The 22,779-nt window shown below is 41.5% G+C and overlaps 1 protein-coding gene across 1 annotated transcript in view; it reads right to left on the minus strand.

The window, feature by feature from the left end:
• The window catches only part of SGK2 (serum/glucocorticoid regulated kinase 2), a 49,610-nt gene extending 45,739 nt beyond the window's left edge, over positions 1-3,871 (minus strand). The window contains exons 1-2 of the mRNA XM_044664333.1: positions 3,695-3,871; positions 2,666-2,719 (exon numbers count right to left, since the gene is read on the minus strand). Of these exons, the coding sequence (XP_044520268.1) occupies positions 2,666-2,695 (30 nt within the window). The 5' untranslated portion in view covers positions 2,696-2,719; positions 3,695-3,871. The remainder of the gene's footprint in view (positions 1-2,665; positions 2,720-3,694) is intronic.
• Positions 3,872-22,779: the final 18,908 nt, after the last annotated feature.

Genomic DNA, 22,779 nt, shown 5'->3' on the forward strand with positions numbered 1-22,779 from the left:
GAAGCAACTGGGTGACCCATTGGATAGAGTGCTGGGCCTGTAATAGAAAGACTCGTCTTCCTAATTTTTAAATCCAACCTCAGTTACTTACTAGCTGTGGGACCTTGAGCATGCCACTTAAACCTGTTGACCTCAGTTTCCACATCTGTAAAATGAGTTGAAGAGTAAATGGCAAACCACTTCAGTATCTTTGCCAAGACAAGCCCCAGCTTGGGTCATAAAAAGTCGATCCTACTGAAAAACAACTCAACAACAAATCAGGTGGAAGTCTCATAGTCATTAGGGTGAATTGATCCAACAGTTGGCAGTGCCTCTTAAGAATTCTTAAATGTCATTCCCACTTAAATTGATGTCTGATAATGCAGCATTTGGGTTCTTCTATCCTAGTCTCTGCTTCTTTACCAGGAGTTCATAACCTGGAATCTCAGATTTTTTTTTCTTTTAGAAATATCATCATATCTATATTCTAATATAATTGATTTCCTTTATAATCTCATGTATTTTACTTTGTACATTTAAAACATGATTCTGGGGCAGCTGGGAAGCTCAGTGGATTGAGAGCCAGGCCTAGAGACAGGAGGTCCTAGGTTCAAATCCAGCCTCAGACACTTCCCAGGTGTGTGACCCTGGGCAAGTCACTTGACCCCCATTCCCTTAAAATATAATAAAACAAAATAAGATAAGATAAGATAAGACAAGACAAGATAAAATAAAATAAAATAAAACATGATTCTGAGGAGTCCATAGCTTCACCAGACTATCAGAGGGATAACAAGCAGTTAGAACTTCTCTAGACTTTATATATATAGACCAAATCTAATTCAATTTACCATGTGGAGCAGATGTTTCTCCTTCCCAGATTTCTTGGACTCTGGATATATAGACCTAGTGGTAATAAATGTGACCCTATGCTTACCCAGGGAGCCCTTTATGTTTGGAGAATAGACTCATCTTGTGACAAGAAGGAGGAAGAGGTAGAGAAAGGAGGAGAGGTCATCCTTTCCTGATTCCTAAGGTCACCCACCAAGTTAGCCATAGAGCTGGAACTAGAACCAAAGTCTCTTGACTCCAAATTTAGCACTTTGTTCCACATAACATCCCCCCATTCCCTGCCCCACAGCCCCGATCAGTAAACTCCAGAGGCTCCCCATTACTTCCAGGATCAATACAACATTCTGTGTTTGGCTTTCAAAGCCCTTCAGAATCCAGTTCTTTCCTACCTCTCTAGTCTTCCTACATTTTCCTCTCCTCCATGACTCCCAGGAACAATATACTCTTGTCTCCTAACCTGCATTTTCATTGACTGTCCTCCAACCCTGGAATGTCCTCCCTCCTCACCGTAAGCTCGTGGCTTCCCTAGCTTCCTTTAAGACCTAACTAAAATCCCACCTTCTGCAAGAACTCCTTCCCATGGCCCCTGAGTGCTCATGCTTCCCCAAGATCATCTTCATCTTGTATATATTGGGTTTATCTGTAATAATGGCCAGCCTTTTATAGCACTTTAAGGTTGACAATTAGGGACAGTAAGATGGCTCAGAGGATAGAAAGCTAGACCTGGAGTGAAGAAGACCCGAGTTTAAAACTGATCTCAGATGCTTACTAGCTGTGTGACCCTGGGCAAGCCACTTAACCACATTCCCAAGCCCTTTCCACTCTTCTGCCTTAAAACCAACACACAGTATTGCTTCTAAGACAGAAAGTAAGAGTTAAAAAAAAAAGCATGACCCCAACCCCATCCCTCTTGGATGGACCTTCCAATGTATCCCCTTCCCCCTTTCATGCCTCCTTTTTTTGTATTATCTTCCCCTTTAAGTTATAAGGGTTTTGAGGGCAGCGATTGTCTTTCTTTTCATTAAGTGTATCTACAGAGCTTAGCACAGTGCCTGGCACATAGTAGGTGCTTGATAAATGTTTACTGGATTGGATCCCTCTCACTCCAAAACAAAACCAATTTCAACTCATCTGAAGGACTTGCAGAAGAAACCAATGTAAAACAGCCAATCTCTTAGCCCTACAGACAATGGAAAGATTCCAACCAAGTCCTTCTAGTTGGCCTTCCTCTCTCCAAACCGAAACCACTGACACCCTCCCCCTTTTCGGAACATCTGCCCCAGCCCAAAGAATTCTCAGTCCCAAGCCTCTCCACCTCTGGGACAGGCAACAACAGCCCATAGACCAGAGAACTTGACAGCAGGAAGGGACCCCAGACATTTTCAAACTCAGGCCCCCAGAAGAGGAAACAATTCCAGAGAGAGGAAAAAGTTTGCTACCGATGATACTGGGTTAGAGACAGGGCCTGGACTAGAACCTGAGTTTCCTAACTCCTAATCCAGGACTGCTAAAAGCAGATCAAAGCAGGAGTCCCACCCTCATTTTTAGCAGCAGTAATTTAGAAGTGCTTCTTCCCAATGGCCACTTCTTATAAGCAGAAGGTGAGACTGCTGTACCTAAAAAAAAAATGTGTATATATACACATATATACTTTTTTTTTTAATAAGTAAGAAAAATTTCTTACTGTATTTGAAAACAAATACACTGACTTTGGAAGTATGTAAAAATACAATCAGGTAGTTGCCTTCCAGCAGTCCCAAAGGACTTCGGCCTTGCCTGCCAGGACCCTAAAATGTGAAGGTATTATACAGTGGCAATGCCAACTTCAGCTCACCTGGTGGTTAGGACTTGCAGAAGGATCCATTGTAAAACAGCAAATCTCTCAGCACTGCAGACAAGAGAAGAGGGAGAAAAGAGGCTGGGATTTAAAACCCTCCTCCATGCCTTTCCCATCCTTTTCCCTCTCCCCCTTCACCAGGACTCGGGACACTTCAATAATCAAAGGAGAGACCCTGGATGTTATAAACCATGATACTTCAGTGTTCAGCCTGCACAGCCCAGCCTCCTGCATCAGTGAGGACCACTCTGATCCTTCTCCAGCCCAGTGGCTGGTCTCTTTTGCCCTCTCTACATCTTAAAGCCAATAATGTGGTTCAGTAACTCATTCATGAGCTCCATCCCCACCACCTCCTGGGTTTTTTTCCTTCAAACTAAAGTTATTCCCTTTCATCCTCACCATCAGACAGCCCTCCTGGTTCTCCTACAATCGAATATTCAGAGGCACAGAAGGGGGGCTGGAGGAATAGAAGCTTACAGGAATATAAACCTCAGACAAGGAGCCAGCAGTCAAAAGACCTTCGTTTTCTCAAGGGTTTGCAGGGAGAGGGAAGAAGAAAAGGCCAGGACTCCTACTCAGGTCTTTTTATTTTGGCCTCCCTCTCTCCACACCAAAACCATCACCCAGTCTCAGAACTGACACCCTCCCCCTTTTCAGAACACCTTTCCCAGCCCACAGAACTCTCAGTCCCAAGCTTCTCCACACCCTGGGACAGGCAGCAGCAGCCCGTAGACCTAGAGAACTTGACAACCAGAAGGGACCCTAGATATTATCAAACTCAGGCCTCCAGAGGAGGAAACTGGGGTCCAAAGAGAGGGAAAAGTTTGCCAGAGGTCGTACTGTTTTAGTCACAGGGCCTGGACTAGAGTCTGAATTTCCTAACTCCTAGTCCAGGACTGCTAAAAGCATCCCAGAGCAGGGGTCCCACCCTGAAGCCCCCACCCTCATTTTTAACGTCTTTAACAGATTTGGGAGGCCGTCTTCCCAACGGCTGATCATTCTAAACAGAGGGTGAGACTGTGGTACCTCAAAATCCTCGGAATCTTCTGCCTGCCCTTCTCCAGCCCCCTTGAGCTGTCCGTTCTGCAGACCCAAGGAATGTCCTTAACTGGCAGTCAGCAGAGACCTATTATATACTCTTCTAAGTTTTCCCCAAGAACTTAGCATTGAAGAGCAATGGAAAATGATGAGCTCAAATCAGCTTTCAGCCAGTCCTGGAGGAAGGATTGGCCTCAGATTACACCAGAAGCCAGTAATCAGTGAACCTGTAAGCTGGGGCAGCAATGGAGAAGTTTCTTTTCTGTGGAACAAACAGCCAGCAGAGGCCCAGGGAGTGACCAGCTGGGCCCACAGCTCAAGTCACCTTTGCCTCCTTTCCCCAGCTGTTACAACACACCCATCCCCAGCCCACTTGCCCCAGAGGGGCGGACCTGCCATTGGAAGTTCAGTCATGACAGGCTCAGGGAAGGCGGGGAGGGAGGAAGAAGTCTTTCTGCTTGCTCAGGCAGAGGTTTCGGTCTAGCACCCTGATTCTCATTTTGCAAACAGGGTTTGGCCTGACGAGAAGCCCTGAAGACCAGAACTACTCTTAGACGCAGCTGGTAGCTGTGAGGAATCCAAGCCCCAAAGGGGAAGCCGAGACTTAGAGCTGGAAAGGGACATTAGTCATCTTCTCATCCAACTCCCTTCCCAAGAGTGGCTTGTCCATATAACCCAGATCAAATTGCTTGCTGTCACAGAAAGGGGGAAGGAGAGAGAGGAAGGGAGAGAATTTAGAATTCAGAATTTTAGAGAAAATGAATGTTGGGAATTTTTTTTACATATATATGAGGAAAATTAAAATATTATATTTTAAAAAGAAAGAGGGGGCAGCAGGGAGGCTCAGTGGATTGAGAGCCAGACCCAGAGATGGGAGGTCCTGGATTCAAGTCTGACCTCAGACACTTCCTAGTTATATGACCCTGGGCATGTCACTTAACCCCATTGCCTAGCCCTTACTGTTCTTCTGCCTTGGAACCAATACATCATAGTATTAGTTACATAGAAGGTAAAGGTTTAAAAAAAAAAGAATAACTTGTTCAAGGACATATGACCAATAAAAGATAAATCTGGGATTTGAATCTGGATCCTCTGGAGCTGAATCCAGCACTTTGGCACCATATGTCATTTAATGTCAGAGCTGAAAGAATCCTTTGAACCCAGAATGTCAGAGCTAAGAGGGACCCCATGATACAGAATGTTGGAAGGGTCCTTAGAGAACAGAATGTTAATTAAGACCTAGAAAGATCTTTAAAATAAAATAGAATGCTGGAGCTGGAGGGAACTGTTCACCTCGTCTAGTCTTCTCATTTGACAGATAAGGAAACTGAGGGCTAGAACATATCCAGGGTTATACCAACCAGTCAGCAATAGGCCATTTACACAATACCACTCTGTGTTTCCCATGGTCCTGGTTTGCCCTTAATGACTAAATACACACACACACACACACACACACACACACACACACACACACACACACACACAAATGCAACTTTGCCCCAACCTGAGAGAAAAGAAAGAACAAATACACCCTCTCAGTAAAAGCAAGGGAATGAAAGTCTGTCCAGGAACTCAGAATCCTGTTCTTCCTTCCCACCCCCACCTTCTCAGGCTTAGTGCCAAGACCGGAGAAAACTTTGCTTTCATTAAAAGTCTTATTTATGCCCTCTTGGTCCCCTTCGCAGTTCTATTGTCAGCATTAGCCAGAAAGCACTGGTGTGTTATATTTGCCAATTTAGAGAAAGTCAAACAGAGAAACAAGAAAGGAATCCAGAGATTTATTGGCCTCAAATTCCAAATCCTAAATTATTGACAATGTGCAGGACTGGGCACCCTTTCCCTCGGATTCAGTGGGGTGGAACCACTGGTCAGACTATATCCAGAATCGAGCCAAGAGGCTGAGCCCAAGGACAATCAATAAAAAATGCTTTTATTTGGTGTTAAACCCCACAAGTGGAATTGGCCAATGGGAAGGCAGAACCTGAAACTGTCAGATTTAGCCAACAATCTACCTGTTCTAGAAGACGAGTTCTGCCTGTCTCTCTTTCCTCCATCATCAGAGGAACTTTGAAGGTCAGATGGCTTAATGGAACCAGCAGGTGAGAAATACTCAAAAGCTGAGAGATGGAACTGATCTGTCACCCTTTCCAGTGGCCAGCTGGACCCTGAGGAGCTCCAGGGCCATTCCTTCCTGAGTTGACTCTGGGGAATTTTCCCAGGCTGGGCTGAACAATCTGGTAAAGGCACTTCGATTTGTAATATGGCTTGAAATCCATAGAATTTTCAGAGATGTATCTTAGAGGCCACAGTCATTAGGGCTGAGCGTAAGATCCTGTATTTTTAAAGCCCAGATTTCAGGCACAGATGGAAACACTGCTGAGTGCAGAAACAAAACATAAAAACCCTGGGGATCCCCTACTACAAAGAGCTACTGTCCTTCCAAAGTTTTTGTCTACTTAGGAAGCCATTCCTCTTCCTAACACAATGTCAACTCTGAGGGCAGAGATGGCTTCATTCTTGGGTTGCATCTCCAGGGCCTAACATAATGCTTTGCACAGAGTAAGTGCTTAAATATTTGTTGAACTGAAAAAAAAAACCAAATAGTTACAAAGTGCCTAATCTGTGCTGGGTACTTGGGTACCATGCTAGCGACCCATCACTCTCAAAAATAAAAAAAGCTTAGATAAGATAGAGGCCCAGCCTTAATGGACTTTACGATTTACAAAGTGCGTAACATGGGTAGCTGGAATATAAATTATATGATAAGTGCATTAGAAGGAACAAAACAAAGCTTCTGTAAGGTCTGAGGGAGAAGGTTGCTAATGTGGCACCTATCTCATGAATATAGCAGGAGGCTCAAATGAGATAATTATAGGAAGCATGCATTTAATAAATTCTGAAGTGCCATAGAAAGAGCACTTATTATTACTATTATTGGTCACAGGGAATCAGAGTAGGCTTCCTGAAAGAGATAGCATTCAGGCTAGACTTTAAAGGATGGCTAAGAATTTAATTAGATGGCTCAGTGGATAGGAACTGAGTTCAAATTCAACCTCAGACATTTATTTACTGTGTGATCCTGGACAAGTCGTTTCATCTTTTCCCCTTAATCCACTGGAGAAGGAAATGTCAAATTACTCCAGTATCTTTGCCAAGAAAACCTCAAGGACAGTATAGTCCACAGGGTCTCAAAGAGTCAGAAATGACTAAATGACTGAACAACAGGAATTCAAAAAGTGGAGAGAGGAAAGGAGCTCATTCCAGCTGGGGGTGGGGAGTAGTGTCTGAGCAAAGACACAGCAGAGGTGGGAGGGCATACCTGTAAATGTTTGGGAGGAGGGGAGAGGCCATAGAAAGTTGTCCAGTGTGTCTGGAGCATAGAATACGGGAAGGAGTATAATATGAGAAAAGGCTAAAAAGGTGGGGCTGTGTCAGATTGTAGAGATCTGTGACTCAGACAAAGGAACAAATCCAAACTTTACCCGGGAAGCAATAAGGAACCCTGAAGATTTCTGAGCACCTGATCAAATCTATGTATATAAAACAGATTCTTCCATTAGCAGGAAAGATAGATTGGAAAAGAAAGAGCTGGCAGAAATTCCTATAAGCAATTGTGCAGCCAGGTAATAAGTTAAGCTGGTTCTATGGTGGTGGTGGTGTTCATTCATTTCAGTCATGGCCAACACTCCATGACCCTATTTGGGGTTTTCTTGGTAAAGATAGTGGATATTACAAAGTTAGCTCATTTTACAAATGGATAAACTGAGGCAAACAAGTTAAGTGACTTGCCCAGGGTCACATAGCTAAGAAGTGTCTGAGGTCAAATTTAAACTCAAGTTTTCCCAACTCTAAGTCCAGCGCTCTACCCACTGCACTATCCAGTGCCCAACCAGGGTAATAGCATATTGGGAGCAGTTTTTAATGGAGGGAACGGGTGAGAAGCATGTTGGCAAGGTAGAATCTGGATACTTTTTTCCTTCCTTTGGCTGGTCTGACTCTGTTATCGACTAGCTCTCCTCCTACTTTTCTCTCTGGTTGATTTATCATAGTCTTTTTGTCCTTCAGTATAGATGCCCTTCAAGGTTCACCCTTGGAAGAAAGACAAGAAGGAAACAAGAATTTATTAAGCACTTACCGTGTGCTAGGAACTGTGCTAAGTCCTCAGGATACAAATATAGTCAGTTCCTGCCATCTGCAGCTGTAATGCTCTATAAAGTAGCCACAAACACTGAATTAGCAAATACTGAACCATTGCTTGTAGGGGAAATACAGGGTTAGGTTCCTGAGAGTCTCTGGTCACCATTTTTATCAATTAATCACTACATAACCTTTTTTATGTGTATCTGCTTCAAGACTCCTTCCTTAATACATATTTCTCACACATGTGAATTTCCTCTTCCTTTTTCTGAATGTGCAATATTGCTGATTCATTAACATTGAACTCACAGCAAACAGCCCTATAACTTATGCATTATAAAACACTCACATTTTCTTCATAAGGCATCTTCTTACAGTTGGGCAACACTAGAGAGCATTTTAGCACTATGCTCAGGGGTCATTTTAAAGAGCTAAATCACCAACGAAAAGCACAAAAATGCAAAAAAAAATGGGGTACTAACTAGATGGTGAAAAGGACACATGTTTACGGTATGAGATCTGAAACAAGAAGGTAGAGCAATGGCTTGTTCAACTTCAACTGGACACTTAAACATAGGGTGACTCAAATTTTTTGCCACTTTTCACATGTCCAAAAATGGCCATAAAAGTATCTCCAGTATTGGTTTTGGAGTTAAAAATAAATTTTAGTGCCTAGACGATTCACAAACATAGAATCCATGAATAATGAGGACTGACTGTATAAGCAAAAAAGAAAGACAATCCTTGACCTCAAGAATTCTAAAGGGGGGAGACAATACACAAAAGGAAGTGAAAAAGTTGGAGGCAGGACATTATTTTGAAGTCAAGAAAGTTAGGAACAGGAGAGCAGAATGAAGGCAAGCTGACCTAAGCTCTTGTAGGTAGATATTTCAGTGGTGGTAACTAGTTATTCCAAGACAAGGAAGCTCCAGATACTGAAGGAAGCTCAAAAAGAGACAGTAGTAGAAGTAATTATAATTATGAAATTTAGAAAGTTAGAAATAAGGCCAGGAGGTATTATTCTTCTGTATATTTCCCCTGCCTGGATTACCTCATAAGCTTCCATTATTTAGGCAGGTGATACCCAAATCTATCTATCTAAGCATCATCTTTCCTCTGAATTCTGAATTCATCCTTTTCAATGTGTGCTAGACCTTTCTACTTGGATATCCCATTGGTACCCCAAATTCCACACATCCCAAATGAAACTCATTATCTCTATGACCTCTCACTCCCCCAAATTTTTTCCTCATTCCAGCTTCTCTGTCTCTGTTGAGGGAACCATTGTCTTCCTAGTCACTCAACTTCATAACATCAGAGTCAGCCTTGACTGCCTCCTTCCCTACAATCCCTGCATCCAATCACTGCCAAATCTCATAAATCATATCTTTACAATGGCTCTTATATCTATCCCACTTTCTCCCCTCACATCACAGTTTGGGCCTTCATCATGTTTCACTTAGACAATTAAAATAATCTTCTCATTGGTCTCCCTACCACTAATCTCTTCCTTCCCTACTTCATCCTTCAAACTACCAAAATCATCTTTCCAAGTCATAGGTTTAGCCTGGACAGCTCCCTGCTCAAAACCTTTGGGTGGCTCAAGAGATATTTTGTTGTCTGTAGTGTATAATTAGAACCCAAGAACTCTCTTTCCCAGCTTCCCGTGTTCCTTCTCACATTACGTGCTAATGCAGAGAGGATATAAGTTTTGTGTAGCTCCGCTCTCTCGTTTTCTTCTCTCAGAAACGTAGCTGTGGAGGTGGGGTAAGGTGAGGGGCAGGAGAATTTTACTCAGGTATTTTTTACTCAGGCTTTTACTTTTGTTCTTTTTATTTCTTCTATTTGAAGTGATTATTAATAAATCTTATAAAATATAATACTTGGAGTTATTGGATTTTAAGTTAAATCTTACAGTAGAATGAAGTATTCCTTAGCCAGCTTTCAAGGTCCTCTCCACTATGACTCTAATTTTCCTCTCCATTCTTATATCACAATATTTTCTTTCATGAATGCTGGGTCCTAGCCAAACTGTATTATTACTAGTTGTTCGCTGTTCTTGGTGTGTCATCATCTTTTGCCTCCATCCATTCATTTGCAGAAACCAGAAACCATTCCTTCTACCTGAAATGGATTCCCTCTTCATCCTGGCCTTTCAGAATCTGATTTCTTTCAAAGCTCAGCATAGGCATCACCTACCCTGTGAGACTTTTCCCCTGATTCTTTTAGCTATTAGTGGTCTCTCCTTCCTCACTGGATCATAGATTTAGATCTGGGAGGGACCTAGAGCCAATAGAGTCCAATGCTTTCATTTTGCAGATGAGGAAACAGAGGCACATCTAGGTTAAATGATCTGTGCAAAGTCATACAGCTAATAAATGTCTGAAATAGGATTTGAACCCAGTTCTTCCTGACTCCAAATATAGTGCCCTGTTCACAGTACCATGCTACCTAGGACTTTGATTTCTCCTCTACCTTTTTCATTCCCTATACATTAAAATACTTATCTGTGTTCATGTTTTATCCCCTTAGAAAAATATAAGCTTCTCGAGGGTAGGCAGCAGGGACTTTTTTGTTCTTTCTATTACTAGCACCTTCTCCATAGTAGTAATTTAATATTTGTTACTGATAGGACTTGGTAACTGGTATGAGAGGAGAGGGCAGCTAGGTGACATTGTAGAGAAAGTGCCAGGACAGGAGTCAGGAAGACTTGAATTCAAATCTGGCCTCAAACACTGTGTGACCCCAGGCAAGTCACTTAACTATGTTTGCCTCAATTTCCTCATCTGAAAAATGAGCTGGAGAAGGAAATGGCAGATACTTTAGTATCTTTGCCAAGAAAACCTCAGATGAGGTCATGGAGAGTCGGACATGACTGAACAACAACAAACCCGAATATCATGGGTGATGAAAATTGGCTATATTTCTTCCTTTTTTTCTTTTTTTAAACCCTTCTTAGAATCAATACTGTATGATGATTTTGTTTTATGGAACCCCAAAATGTACCTTTGTCTCTTGGGAACTTACCTTTGGAGAAATCCCACACTGACCTTTGCCTCAGACTGAACGATAAACTTTAAAGAACCCAATGATCTCAGTCTAGATAGAATTAATAGAAATAAACAAATTTTTTTTTAAAACCCTTACCTTCCACCTTAGAGTCAGCATTGTGTATTGGCTCCAAGGCAGAAAAGTGGTAAGGGCTAGGCAATGGGGGTTAAATGACTTGTCCAGGGTCACACAGCTAGGAAGTGTCTGAGGCCAAATTTGAACCCAGGACCTCCCATCTCTAGATCTGGCTCTCAATCCACTGAGCCACTCAGCTACCCCCAAATCTTAAATACTCTTTTGTCTTAGAAATTTCTCCTAGGGAGTAATGAATATTGGAGGGGATGTGGCAAAATTGGGACATTAATGCATTGCTGGTGGAGTTGTAAACTAATCCAACCATTCTGGATGGCAATTTAGAACTATGCCCAAAGAGTTCTAAGACTGCCTGCCCTTCTATCCAGCCATACCATTGCTGAGTTTGTACTCCAAAGAGATCATAGGTGGAAAAGACTTGTACAAAAATATTTATAGCTGCACTCTTTGTGATGGCAAAAAAAACTGGAAAACGAGGGGATGCCCTTCAGTTGGGGAATGGCTGAACAAATTGTGGTATCTGCTGGTGATGGAATACTATTGTGCTCAAAGGAATAATGAACTGGAGGAATTCCATGTGAACTGGAAAGACCTCCAGGAATTGATGTAGAGTAAAAGAAGCTGAGCCAGAAGAACATTGTACACAGAGACCGATACACTGTGGTAAAATAGAATGTAATGGACTTCTGTACTAGCAGCAATGCAATGACCCAGGACAACTCTGAGGGATTTATTGAAAAGAACGATATCCACATTCAGAGGAAGAACTACAGGAGTGGAAACACAGAAGAAAACAACTGCTTGAACACATGGGTTGATGAGGACACGATTTAGGATATAGACTCTAAACAACCACCCTAGTGCAATTATCAATAATATAGAAATAGGTCTTGATCGATGACACATGAAGAAACCAGTAGAAATGTGTGTCGGCTATGGAGAGAGGAGTTGGGGGGGGGGTTGTGGAGGAGAGAGTAAGAACATGAATCATGAAACCATGGAAAATTTTTTTCTAAAAAATAAAATTTTAAAAAATAATAATAATAAATTTCTCGCAGGAAGTCCATCCCCTGGCTGGAATCCTCCTTTCCTTGTCTCCATCAATTGTCCTTCATTTCCTTTATTCTCCAAAAGATATAAAAAACCCCAAGTTCTTCATTTCATTGGAAAAATCCCCTTACAAGGTGCATTTTCCTAGAGATAGTGTTCCCAGAACCCCAGAGCTTGTCTCTGTGTGGTATTTTGCCCATGACTGTGTGGAGGCTATTAGAGCACTATCTCCTTTGTCCTGACTAAAGACTTGTTTTTCTAACTACTTTGGTGGTTCTTTGTTTTTCAAGATTGACATATATATTGGTTCCAAGACAGAAGAATGGTAAATTAGGCAATGGGGGTTAAGTGACTCATTCAGGGTTCCACAGCTAGGAAGTGTCTAAGGTCAGATTTGAACCTGGGACCTCCCATATCTAAGCCTAGTGCTCTATCCACTGAGCTGCCCCTTATTTCTAATTTTATGATAGAAAAAGAATAAGTAATGACACTGAGAAGTTATGAGAAATAGAAAAGAGCTCATGACAGATGGCCTTAGTCTTCTTAGTGAAATAGGAGGCTAGACCTTGGGGATTTGGATACATGAAGATCTGAATCAATTGATATTTGTAGAATCCTTTTTTTTGATGCCAGGCTCTAAGGATTATGCTTCATACACAGCACAGTAGGCAACTGGTTGTACTGGTAATGAAATGATCTATGTAAATTACCAAATATTCTCTTTTAAAAACACAAATGTTCCAATGTTTGTGTTGACAACCTTGTTTTAAGAAACCCCCAATTTACCCTTGTCCCATAGGAACTTTCCTTCAAGGAACCCCCAGACTGCCCCTCGTCCCAGACTGAACCAACAAGCACCATTGAGCCCCCTGGATAGGAGTGGGATGTAATCAAATCTCAAGTTCTCTTTTTGCCCCCCTTAGTTTCTCTTACTGTATTTAGGCCTCTCCCAAGTACTCCAGCCTTGGGCTACAACCTCTCTCTCAAACCTCTATATTACCAGTCAATTGTTCTCCTTGGTTATATTCCATAAAGTATAGCTACAACCCCAGGTTCTTTATTTCAATGGAAATTCCCATTTTTTGTGTTTTTCCCAGAGACAGTGTTCCCTGAGCCTCAGCGCTGGTTGGCTCCATGGCATGGCCATGTGAGCATTGTCTTCCTTGCCCTGATTAAAGACATGTTCTCTTTTTTCAGCTTGGCAGTGTAAAGTCAAGATGACCATAGTGGTGACTCCACATTAGAAACTATCTTCTGTTAACCCTGAAGTGAGAGATTGTATGTCTTGTCTTCTCAACTGCTTAATCTTTTCCCTTGCTTCAGCAATTGTAAGACAGCCCAATTTCAGCAAACTTGACTCTGACACCTCACCCTGTGTACAAAATTATCTTCTATTGGCCCTCTAGCATAACCTTTTTCACAGTAGTTGGTAGTTTAAAGTCTGATTTAACACAAGTAAAAGCAATTTACTCCTTTTCTTTCCTCCTCAATCAAGCACTTGGATTCAGGGTCTTGATAATCCACTGAGCTGCTCTCTCAACAATGACTTTACTATTTTTTGGAGGAAATATTGTAAGTAATCTCTACATCATAAAATAGTATGATTTGTTGTGCATCAAGAGCCCTCCTAGCTCCTTGACCTTGTAGACCAAAACTTCCAGGGGCTATATGTGCTTTGTTTTGTAAGGGGTGAAAAGAGATTTTGATTGGGTGAATATTAAAAGGTTTGGTCTCCAGGGAATTGAATAATTATCAATCCCCAATTAAGGAATAACCTCAAATCAAATTGACTTATATAGAAATTTAATTACAAGTGAAAAGAGGAAGAGGAAATAAGAAAATGAGAGAGGATAAGATAAGTAATCTAACATGATAGGTAATTTGCTCCAATCCCCTAGTTTAACCCAGGCAGATCAAATTAGCCCTCAGTCAAGAGAGGCTCAGCCTTCAGCCCAAGGCCAAGGGCTAAAAGGCCCTGGAATTCCAGGAAGATTTAGTCTTTATACTCACCACGTGTAATTCTAAGGGAAAGATTTAAGAACAGTCTCACTAAGGTCCAGGCCCAGAACAAGAGCTTCTTCAGATCCAAGACTTGAGCCAGAAGAGTTGAAGCTGAACTCACTGAACTCTCTTTTAAAAGGACTTCTTTTGCATCACTTCCTCCTAGTTACGTGTCTAATCACAACAGACACTTTTCTTAGGACTGCCCAGGAAGCAGTCAGTAAATTCTGATTCATCACTCTCTCTAGCACACATGGGTCACAGACCTCCCAACTTGTGAGTTAAGTGGAGTTGTTTACACTTTTGGTGATTAGATTTGAGAATGGGCAAGGTAGAATTAATCTCATTATCACAGTTTCCTTATGCCATGTCAGGATCTGGCCCTTAAATCCTTTTTGCATCTGCTTGTCAGTCCCTCATGCTTTATGTAAGTTTTTTATGATCTGAACATTGATCCAACTGGTGCCAAGTAAACTTTTTGGTTTTCTTTCTGACTCCCTGCCTTGTCAAGGTGGAAAATGTAGCAGCCATTCATGGACCTGATCCCACTGTTGAATGACATGGAAGCTCTAATCCTCTCCATTTCCTTCCTTCCTCCACTATCAAAAATCATTGTGACAACTATCAAAAATAATTTCAAATCTGACTCTATAGTACCAGGAAGCAGAGAGATTATGGGAGGAAATGGGTTTTCTATAAGGACTATATGAAAACAAAAGAGATGAACCAAGAAATAAAAACTTAAATAAAAGTTCTCGAGGATTGGAAGGAGAATAAGTAGCTCCAAAAAGAAAGAGGTAAATCTCTTTTTTAAAAAAACCCTTATCTTCCAAATTAGAATGGATCCCAAGTATTGATTCCAAGGCAGAAGAACAGTAGGAGCTAGGCAATGGAGGTTTAAGAGACTTGCTCAGGGCCACACAGCTAGGAAGCATCTGAGGCTGGATCTGAATTCATGAAGATGAGTCTTCCTAACTCCAGGCTGGGTGTTCTATCCACCGTGCCACCTAACTGCCCAAAGGTCACTAATACATTCCCAGACTTTTCACAGGCTCTCATTATACTAAATGATTTCCAAGGTCCCTTCAAGTTCTAGGTCTGTCATCTTTTTCTTCCCAGAACCAAGAACTCAGGCTAGTAGGGCTAGTAGTCCACCTGTTTATTTTCATACTTTAGAAGATTTAGGATTTTGTAATGGAGAAAGAGAAAATCCCTGAAATGACAGAGATCACAATCCCAATGAGACACAGATGGTCTTTGTGGGCTTCCATGGCCAAAAAAATTCATCCAGTAAGTAACCTTTTGGTCAACCTGGGTAGCTGGTATTTTGCCAGACTTGATAAACTCAGATTAAAAGCCTTTCCATTTCAGAAAGCGCTCTCCAAGCTTGCGTTCTGCTGGCCTAATTTATGAGAGCCCAGGGTCACCTTCATGCTACATTAGGCATTTGAGGGAACCTTAGAGGAGAAGTTCACCTGCATCACGGGTTAAACAGGCTTTTGCGGTCTGTCCTGGGAACCTATTTACCATTTATAAGATCGTTTCCTTGGAAAAGTGCCAAACAACTGATTTACAAATTAACTTTCAAAACATAACCCATTAGTAATCTGGGGACAGGCTGTACCCAGATCTCCTGCCAAAGATTATCTAGACGTCTCTCCCATGAAAGACAGAAACCAGGCCTAGAGGGATAATGAGGCTGACCAAGGGAATCACCACTAATATTCTGATGTGAAAATATTTATATTAGCTCCAGCACTTAACGTGTTACCTTTGGCAAGTCACCAAAACTCACTGGACTTCTGTAAATGAAGATGATAACTTGTTTTACCTTCCTCTTAGAGGTGGTTATGAAGAAAGAGCTTTGTAAATCTTGAAGCTCTATAGGAAGGCTAGCTATTATTTTTCTTACTAATAAAACACTTTCTAAATGTGAGTTATTTTTATTATTGTAGCTGGTGCTCCTGAATCTCTATTTTCATCTTTGTGGAGGCCTTGGGATATCTTTCACAGAGGGAGATGGATGGAGCAGACTTTGTGAGACATCACTGGGCTGTAAAACTGCCTGATTCTCTAAGACAAAGAAAAGAGATGTTAAGCTGCCGTGCCTGAAGTGTTTTTTGGGGCAAGAAGCCATGCAGCAATAGGGGGATATTATCTGTATTCTGCAGCATACTCTTTTTGCTTGAGGTCTTCCTTCTGCTGCTTTGTATTTGGGATTTTTTTTTTAAACCCTTACCTTCCATCTTGGAGTCAATACTGTGTATTGGCTCCAAGGCAGAAGAGTGGTAAGGGCTGGGCAATGAGGGTTAAGTGACTTGCCCAGGGTCACATAGCTGGGAAGTGTCTGAGGCCAGATTTGAACCTAGGACCTCCCATCTCTAGGCCTGACTCTCAATCCACCGAGCCACCCAGCTGCCCCCTGTATTTGGGGTTTTCTGAGAGGAGTAGCTGGTGACACAAGGAGAGGTATATTGTGACCAGCACAGGTCAGAAGCCAGCACATGACACTGAGAGGGCAATGAAATTGGGAGTCAGCCCCAAAGAGCAAAGATCCATAGTTACTGAGACTATTGGCTCCTGTAAATCCCACTGGACTCATGAGGTAGAGAACATTTCTCTCTCAGTCGCTGAGTCTGATGAGTGAATGGAAAGCCCTTCTTCCACTCCTCTTCCATGAGTCATCAGAGAGGGGTTCCCCATAGCTTTATCCTCAGATCTTGGAGAGCAACAGGAAGGAAGTTTAGAGATGAGAAGCAAATGTCTCTAAAGGTTGCATTTGGATTCTTATATACATGTACACATACATACTATAAATCAGTGATGTCAAACTCAAATAGAAATGGATTCCTGGAATTAAATATTGTCTTAGAAAAACAAATTAAAATTATCTCTGTTGTAATGTATTTTTATTTATTTTGTTAATATTTCCCAATTATTCTTCAATTTGATTCAGGTCCACTTAGGAATTTTGCAGGCTGCCTATATAGAAGTCCTATTTAATATTTTTCCCTCTTATAAACATATTCATTTAGTATCTCATATATTATGTATATATATATGCCTGATATGGTGCTAAGTTCTGGGAATATTTTTTTCCTATTTAATATTTTGAGTAATATTCCATTTTATTCCTAAGTCTAGGAGATCTTAACCCAGGATCCATGAATAGAGTTCAAGAGACCATGAACTTGGATGGGGAAAAAATTACATCTTTATCTTCACTAACTTCTAACTAAAATTTAGCATTTCTTTCTAATGTATTTTAAAATATATCAAATATTCTGATGAGGTCCTTAGATTTTACCAGACACACACATATGACACACACACAAAGAGTGAAGAACCCTTGCCCTTACCTAATGTGAGACTCTGTCAAAGAGGGAGGCTACCTTAGTATTTCTAGAAAAAGTAACAGGAAAGATAGGAACAACATTACACTACTGGTTGATTTGGGAACCATTCTAGCCACTCTTTTCAGCAATTTGGAATTATTCTAAAAAGTGTCTAAAATTTCCAGATCCATTAATGCAGTTATCCTGGTCCCAGGCGCATACTCTAAGAGCACTGAAGGTCACCTATATGTCCTATACAATAGTCAGTCAGTTAACTAAAATTTATTAAGGTACTACTATATGCTGAGTCCTACGTTAAGCACTAGAAAAATATCAAGCCCCAAATATTAAAGGTTGTACTTTTTGTGCAACTGGAAACAAAATAAGTGCCCAATGATTGGAGAATGATTGAACAGCCTTTGGTCTACAAATATAATGAGACATTATTGCACCACTGAAAATGACCAATGTAAAAAATTCAGAGAAACATGACCTATGTTTGGTGCATTTGTATGAACTGATGCAGATTGAAATAGGCAGAAACAGAAAAACAACCATGCACAAAGACCACAAAAATGTAAATGGAAACAATAATGAAATGAAATTGAACATTTTGTGACTATAATGAAGAGGAAAAAAGTGAGCCTTCCTCCTTTCATTGGAGAGATGGAGGACCACGGATGTGGATAATGTTTATTCATGAGGCAATGGTCACTATGTGAGTTCTTTTTGATAAACTGTTTTTTTCTTTTTTAACTTTTGTTAAACAGCAAGGCCCTGTGGCTAGTAGAGAGAGAGGAAGGGCATATTCATGAATGAAATAAAATTAAGTGTGTCATTCTCAGGATGAGCATCCATCTTACATCCCTAATTAAGAATGGAATGTGTAAGCAAGTCTGTTTTAGTTTCTAGGACTTCTTGATTAGTAGATTTAGGAGGCAGGCCTGGCGAATTTGGGAGATGGGAGGCCTCTTATGCTTCTTATATAAGGACATCCTGACATAGCTCAAGAAACAAGAAAGGCAGTCTATCACTCTTCATCCCTTTAGAAGCTAAGGGAGTCACTTTTTTTTTCAACCCTTACCTTCCATCTTAGAATCAATACTGTGTATTGGTAAGAGCTAGGCAATGGGGGGTGAAGTGACTTGCCCAGGATCACACAGCTGGGAAGTGTCTGAGGCCAGATTTGAACCCAGGACCTCCCATCTCTGGACCTGGCTCTCAATCCACTGAGCCACTCAGCTCCCTTCTGGGAATCACTTTGGAGGACCCGGCTCCCTCCCAAGTGGGGGCTCGTGAGGAGTTCGTGCTATGTATCTTGCTGTTCTCCGATTGGGGTAGACTGTAAGTCCTGCCCCCCGCCAGCCAAAGGGAGATGAGGGAGGCGGGGAGGGGAGTCTGGCGTCAGGAACCTAAAAAATGCGTGTATCTGTGCCCAGCCAGGGCACTGGCCCATTAGAGTATTCGCCCTTTCTCAGGAGAAAGAAGAAATAAAGTCTGTCTCTTCTGTGGGCGGGGTGCTCGCTTTTATCCCACACATTCAGAAACGGATGTGATGAGAAACGCAAAAGGCCACCGTGAAAATGAACAAATAGAGCCGCAGGCAGAAAAACGGAATTTACAAGACCGCTAGGCTGGGGACTTGAGTCGTGTGCCACCTGGTGGCCAAGTCAGACACTGCATCTCTTCCTTACATCCTACCGCTCCCGGCGGTCTTTCCCTAGGCTTAAGGAAGGTGAAATTGGAACCACAGAATCCAAGAATTCTGGGTTGGGACCCAGGAGAAAGGAGGGGGAGGGGAAAGTGTCACATTACAATGAGAATTTCATAATAGGATATAGAGCTGAAAGGGATTTTCTAACATCTACTTCTACCCCTTTTGCTTTATAAATGAAAAGTGAGTCCAGGTTGGTAAAATAACTTGCTTAGGGTCATCAAGATATCAAGTGGCATAATTATATTATTATTTTTTAAACCCTTACCTTCCACATTAGAATCTATGTATTGTTTCCAAGGCAGAAGAGTGGTGAGGGCTAGTTAAGTGACTTGCCCAGGGTCACACAGCTGGAAAGTGTCTGAGGCCAAATTTGAACCCAGGACTTGCCATCTCTAGGCCTGACTCTCTATCCACTGAGCTACCCAGCTGCCCTTGCATAATTATATTATTATTAAATTGAATGGGCATAATAGAAATCTTTCCAGACTTAAACTTTTTGTTTGCCATGCCTGGTGACACAGAGGATAAAGTTCTGTGTGGGAAGCCGTTCTATGTATTAAAACCTTTGGAGAAATAGGATCAAATTTAGGGCCTGTTATCTGGATTCCCTACGTGACCAATCCAGGCTGAGGCAGTCTTTGTGTTTGGTCCTGGTCACCTGAGCCCCAAAAAAGGCTCTGGTACCAGCAGGTAGGTTAATCCAAAATCAACTTGATCCCTCCAAGAGGCTATTAGGAATCATTTAGAGAAACAGAGTCTGTAACAGATATTTTATCTGGATCCCATTACAAAATCATCGGCAAGTAAAACTGTGTGTATGATTTTTCTGCACTGCATGTCAGGAATGCAGACAGAATGGGCCATCTAAGATAAAAATCTGAGGCTCCTCTTTTGACTCAGTTTTGATCCCCACCTTTCTTAGAACTCCTATTGGAAAATTTTGAAGCGGCAGACCAGCATCTACTGAGTTAATGATTCCTCTCCTTGATAATTAAGAAGCCTGGACCCTGACAAACATTACTTAAGATAAGTCTGCATACTTAGATAAGTATGGCGCTTTTAGTCTTGACTTTATTTGTCCAGGTGCCTATAATCCTGGAAGATAGAACTCAATAAGTGAGCATCTCCATAAAAATATTTCCTCTCCCAGAATTATCCCTACTAATTGATGGTTGGAATTTGGCCATTGTCTTGGTACTTATACCTTTACTCTTTAGACTTTAATGGGTTATGTATGATCTGTTACCCCTTCATAGCTGTGTTCTTTGTTTGAAACCAGTATATAATAAACTCCCAAGCCCACAGACTTTGGGACAGCATGGGCTAACCACTAGTCTAGTTGTTCTCATTTTCTTTCTCCTGCTTTAACCATCCTATGCCACCACGCCGCTCTGGACCCCAAAAAATCATATAGAGGGATGGCCCCCTATAGTTCTGGTCCCTGAGTCAGGAAGACCTGGGTTCAAATTTGAACTTAGATATTTAGTAGCTATGTGAACCTGGGCAAATCACTTAACCATTCTCTGCCTCATTTTCCACAACTATACAATGAGGATATTAATAGCACCCATCTTCTAAGGTTTTTGCACCATAGAAAATGACAAATATAAAAAATTCAGAGAAACATGGGCTATGTGTATAAACTGATGCAAACTGAAATAGGCAGAAACAGAAAAAACATTCTGCACAAGGACCACAAAAATGTAAATGGAAATAATAATGAAATAAAATTGAACATTGTGTAACTGTAATGAAGAAGAGAAAATGAGCCTTCCTCCTTTCATTAGAGAGATGAAGTACCACCTAAAGTTGTGGTGAGGATCAAATGAGATAATATCTGTAAAGTGTTTAGTACAGGGCCTAGCACATAGTAGGTGCTATAATGCTAGTAATTATGAAGATGTAGAAGAACAGGAAGAGGGAAAGGAGAAGGAGGAACAAGAAAAAGATCCTAGGACACTTCAAACATCATTGCTTTCAACCTGATATAATTGGCAGGTAGGAGGCAGCATCATGACAAAAATCTATTAGGAGCTGGAAGTATCACTTCCTACTGCCAGGGAATTTCTAATAATCATTAGTGAAACCAAGCTGCCTCATTCCTTTGAGTTCAAGGGAAGAGAAAAAGAAGGTAAGCCAGAGAAGAAGCCGAATATATTTTAGGGCAATGAATCATCTTAGAAGAAAGAACAGAGCAGTCCCTGAAAAGAGTCCAAAGGTATTGTGGGAATATCCCTGGATTTGGATTCAAGAGATGGAATTCTAATCCTGACTCGGCCATGTATAATCTGCATGACCTTGATAAAGCTCTTTCCTCACCTGGGCCTGTTTCCTTACCTGTAAAACGAGGAGATTAGATTAGATGGCAAAGGATTCTTTCAGATTACAATTCCTGTTATCTGGGTTCTGGCAAGCACATGCAGCATGCTTGGTTAATGCAATTCCTGGTTGGAAGAGGCTAAGTAGACTACCTCTAGAATAACAGGATCTGTAATGGAAGGGTCTTGCTCCCCAATTTGGGGGCACATATAGATACTCTTTAAATGATTCCAGTTCACTAACTACTTGGAAAAGAGGGGCCTTTTTGACTAGCTAGGGTACATTTAAAAGACACTAACCCACCAAATGCAGTCTCTGGGTCTGGCTCTCTCCAGCCTGGCTGGGATTTGAACAAGGAGGACAAATTGTGCCTTTAAGTGAGGATGGACCACCATGAAACTGAGAGCACATGGCCCTGCTGTTTCTTATTTCTCGGTTGTATTATTTCTTGCTTGTAGATGAAGGCAAGTGGATATAGTTCTGACCTTCTGAGATTTGCAAGGTCAAGAGAATGATTCCTAAAGTCCAGGAGCCTAGATTTGCTAGAAGCTAGACAGTCAGAAGGGAAGTCTTCAGCAATAGTAGTAGAGATGCTACTCATCCATCCATCAATCAAGTCACATTTGGATGTGAACTTGGAGGACCAATGCTATATAGAAACTGCACTGAGTCTGAGTTTACTATCCCCTAGGAGTGGCTTAGTATAAAGATACGTGTGTCCCCAAGTAGGCAGTATTTCTCACTTTTGTTCTTGATGTGTGTGTGTGTGTGTGTGTGTGTGTGTATAATAAAAACTTTTTGTTATTATTCAGTCATATCCTACTCTTCATGATCCCATTTGAGTTTTCTTAGCAAAGATACTGAAGCAGTTTGCCATTTCCTTCTCTAGTTCATTTTACAGATGAGAAAACTGAGGCAAACAGGGTTAAGTGACTTGCCCAGAGTCACACAGCTAATAAGTATCTGAGGCAAGATTTGAATTCAGGATGTAAAAGTAAAATTTGGGAGATGCCAAACTACATTTCCCGTGGTCCAACGGGTTTCCGTTTCCAGTTCTTTGGGCGTGGGGAGGCCTACGTGGACGCAGAGAAGAGTTTATAATCTCCTGGGTTAGGAGGGAGGCTCGCTCTCTTGGCCAGCAGACTCGAGACAGGAAACAGGAGACAGTAATGGCGAGGGCGGCAGTTTTGAATGCTTACAAAGCGCGTGGTCTAATTATCTATCAGTATGACTTTAATTAAAATACTAATTTATATTATTATATCAGCCTTTATTATTTTTCATATTTATAAGGAAGCCTCATCTTCCTAACTTCTGCTCTGGTGCTCTGTCCACTGCACCACCCAGCTATCCTTTGTAAAAGGTAA

Source organism: Gracilinanus agilis, chromosome 2 (assembly GCF_016433145.1).
Source record: "Gracilinanus agilis isolate LMUSP501 chromosome 2, AgileGrace, whole genome shotgun sequence".
Classification (NCBI taxonomy): Eukaryota; Metazoa; Chordata; class Mammalia; order Didelphimorphia; family Didelphidae; genus Gracilinanus; species Gracilinanus agilis.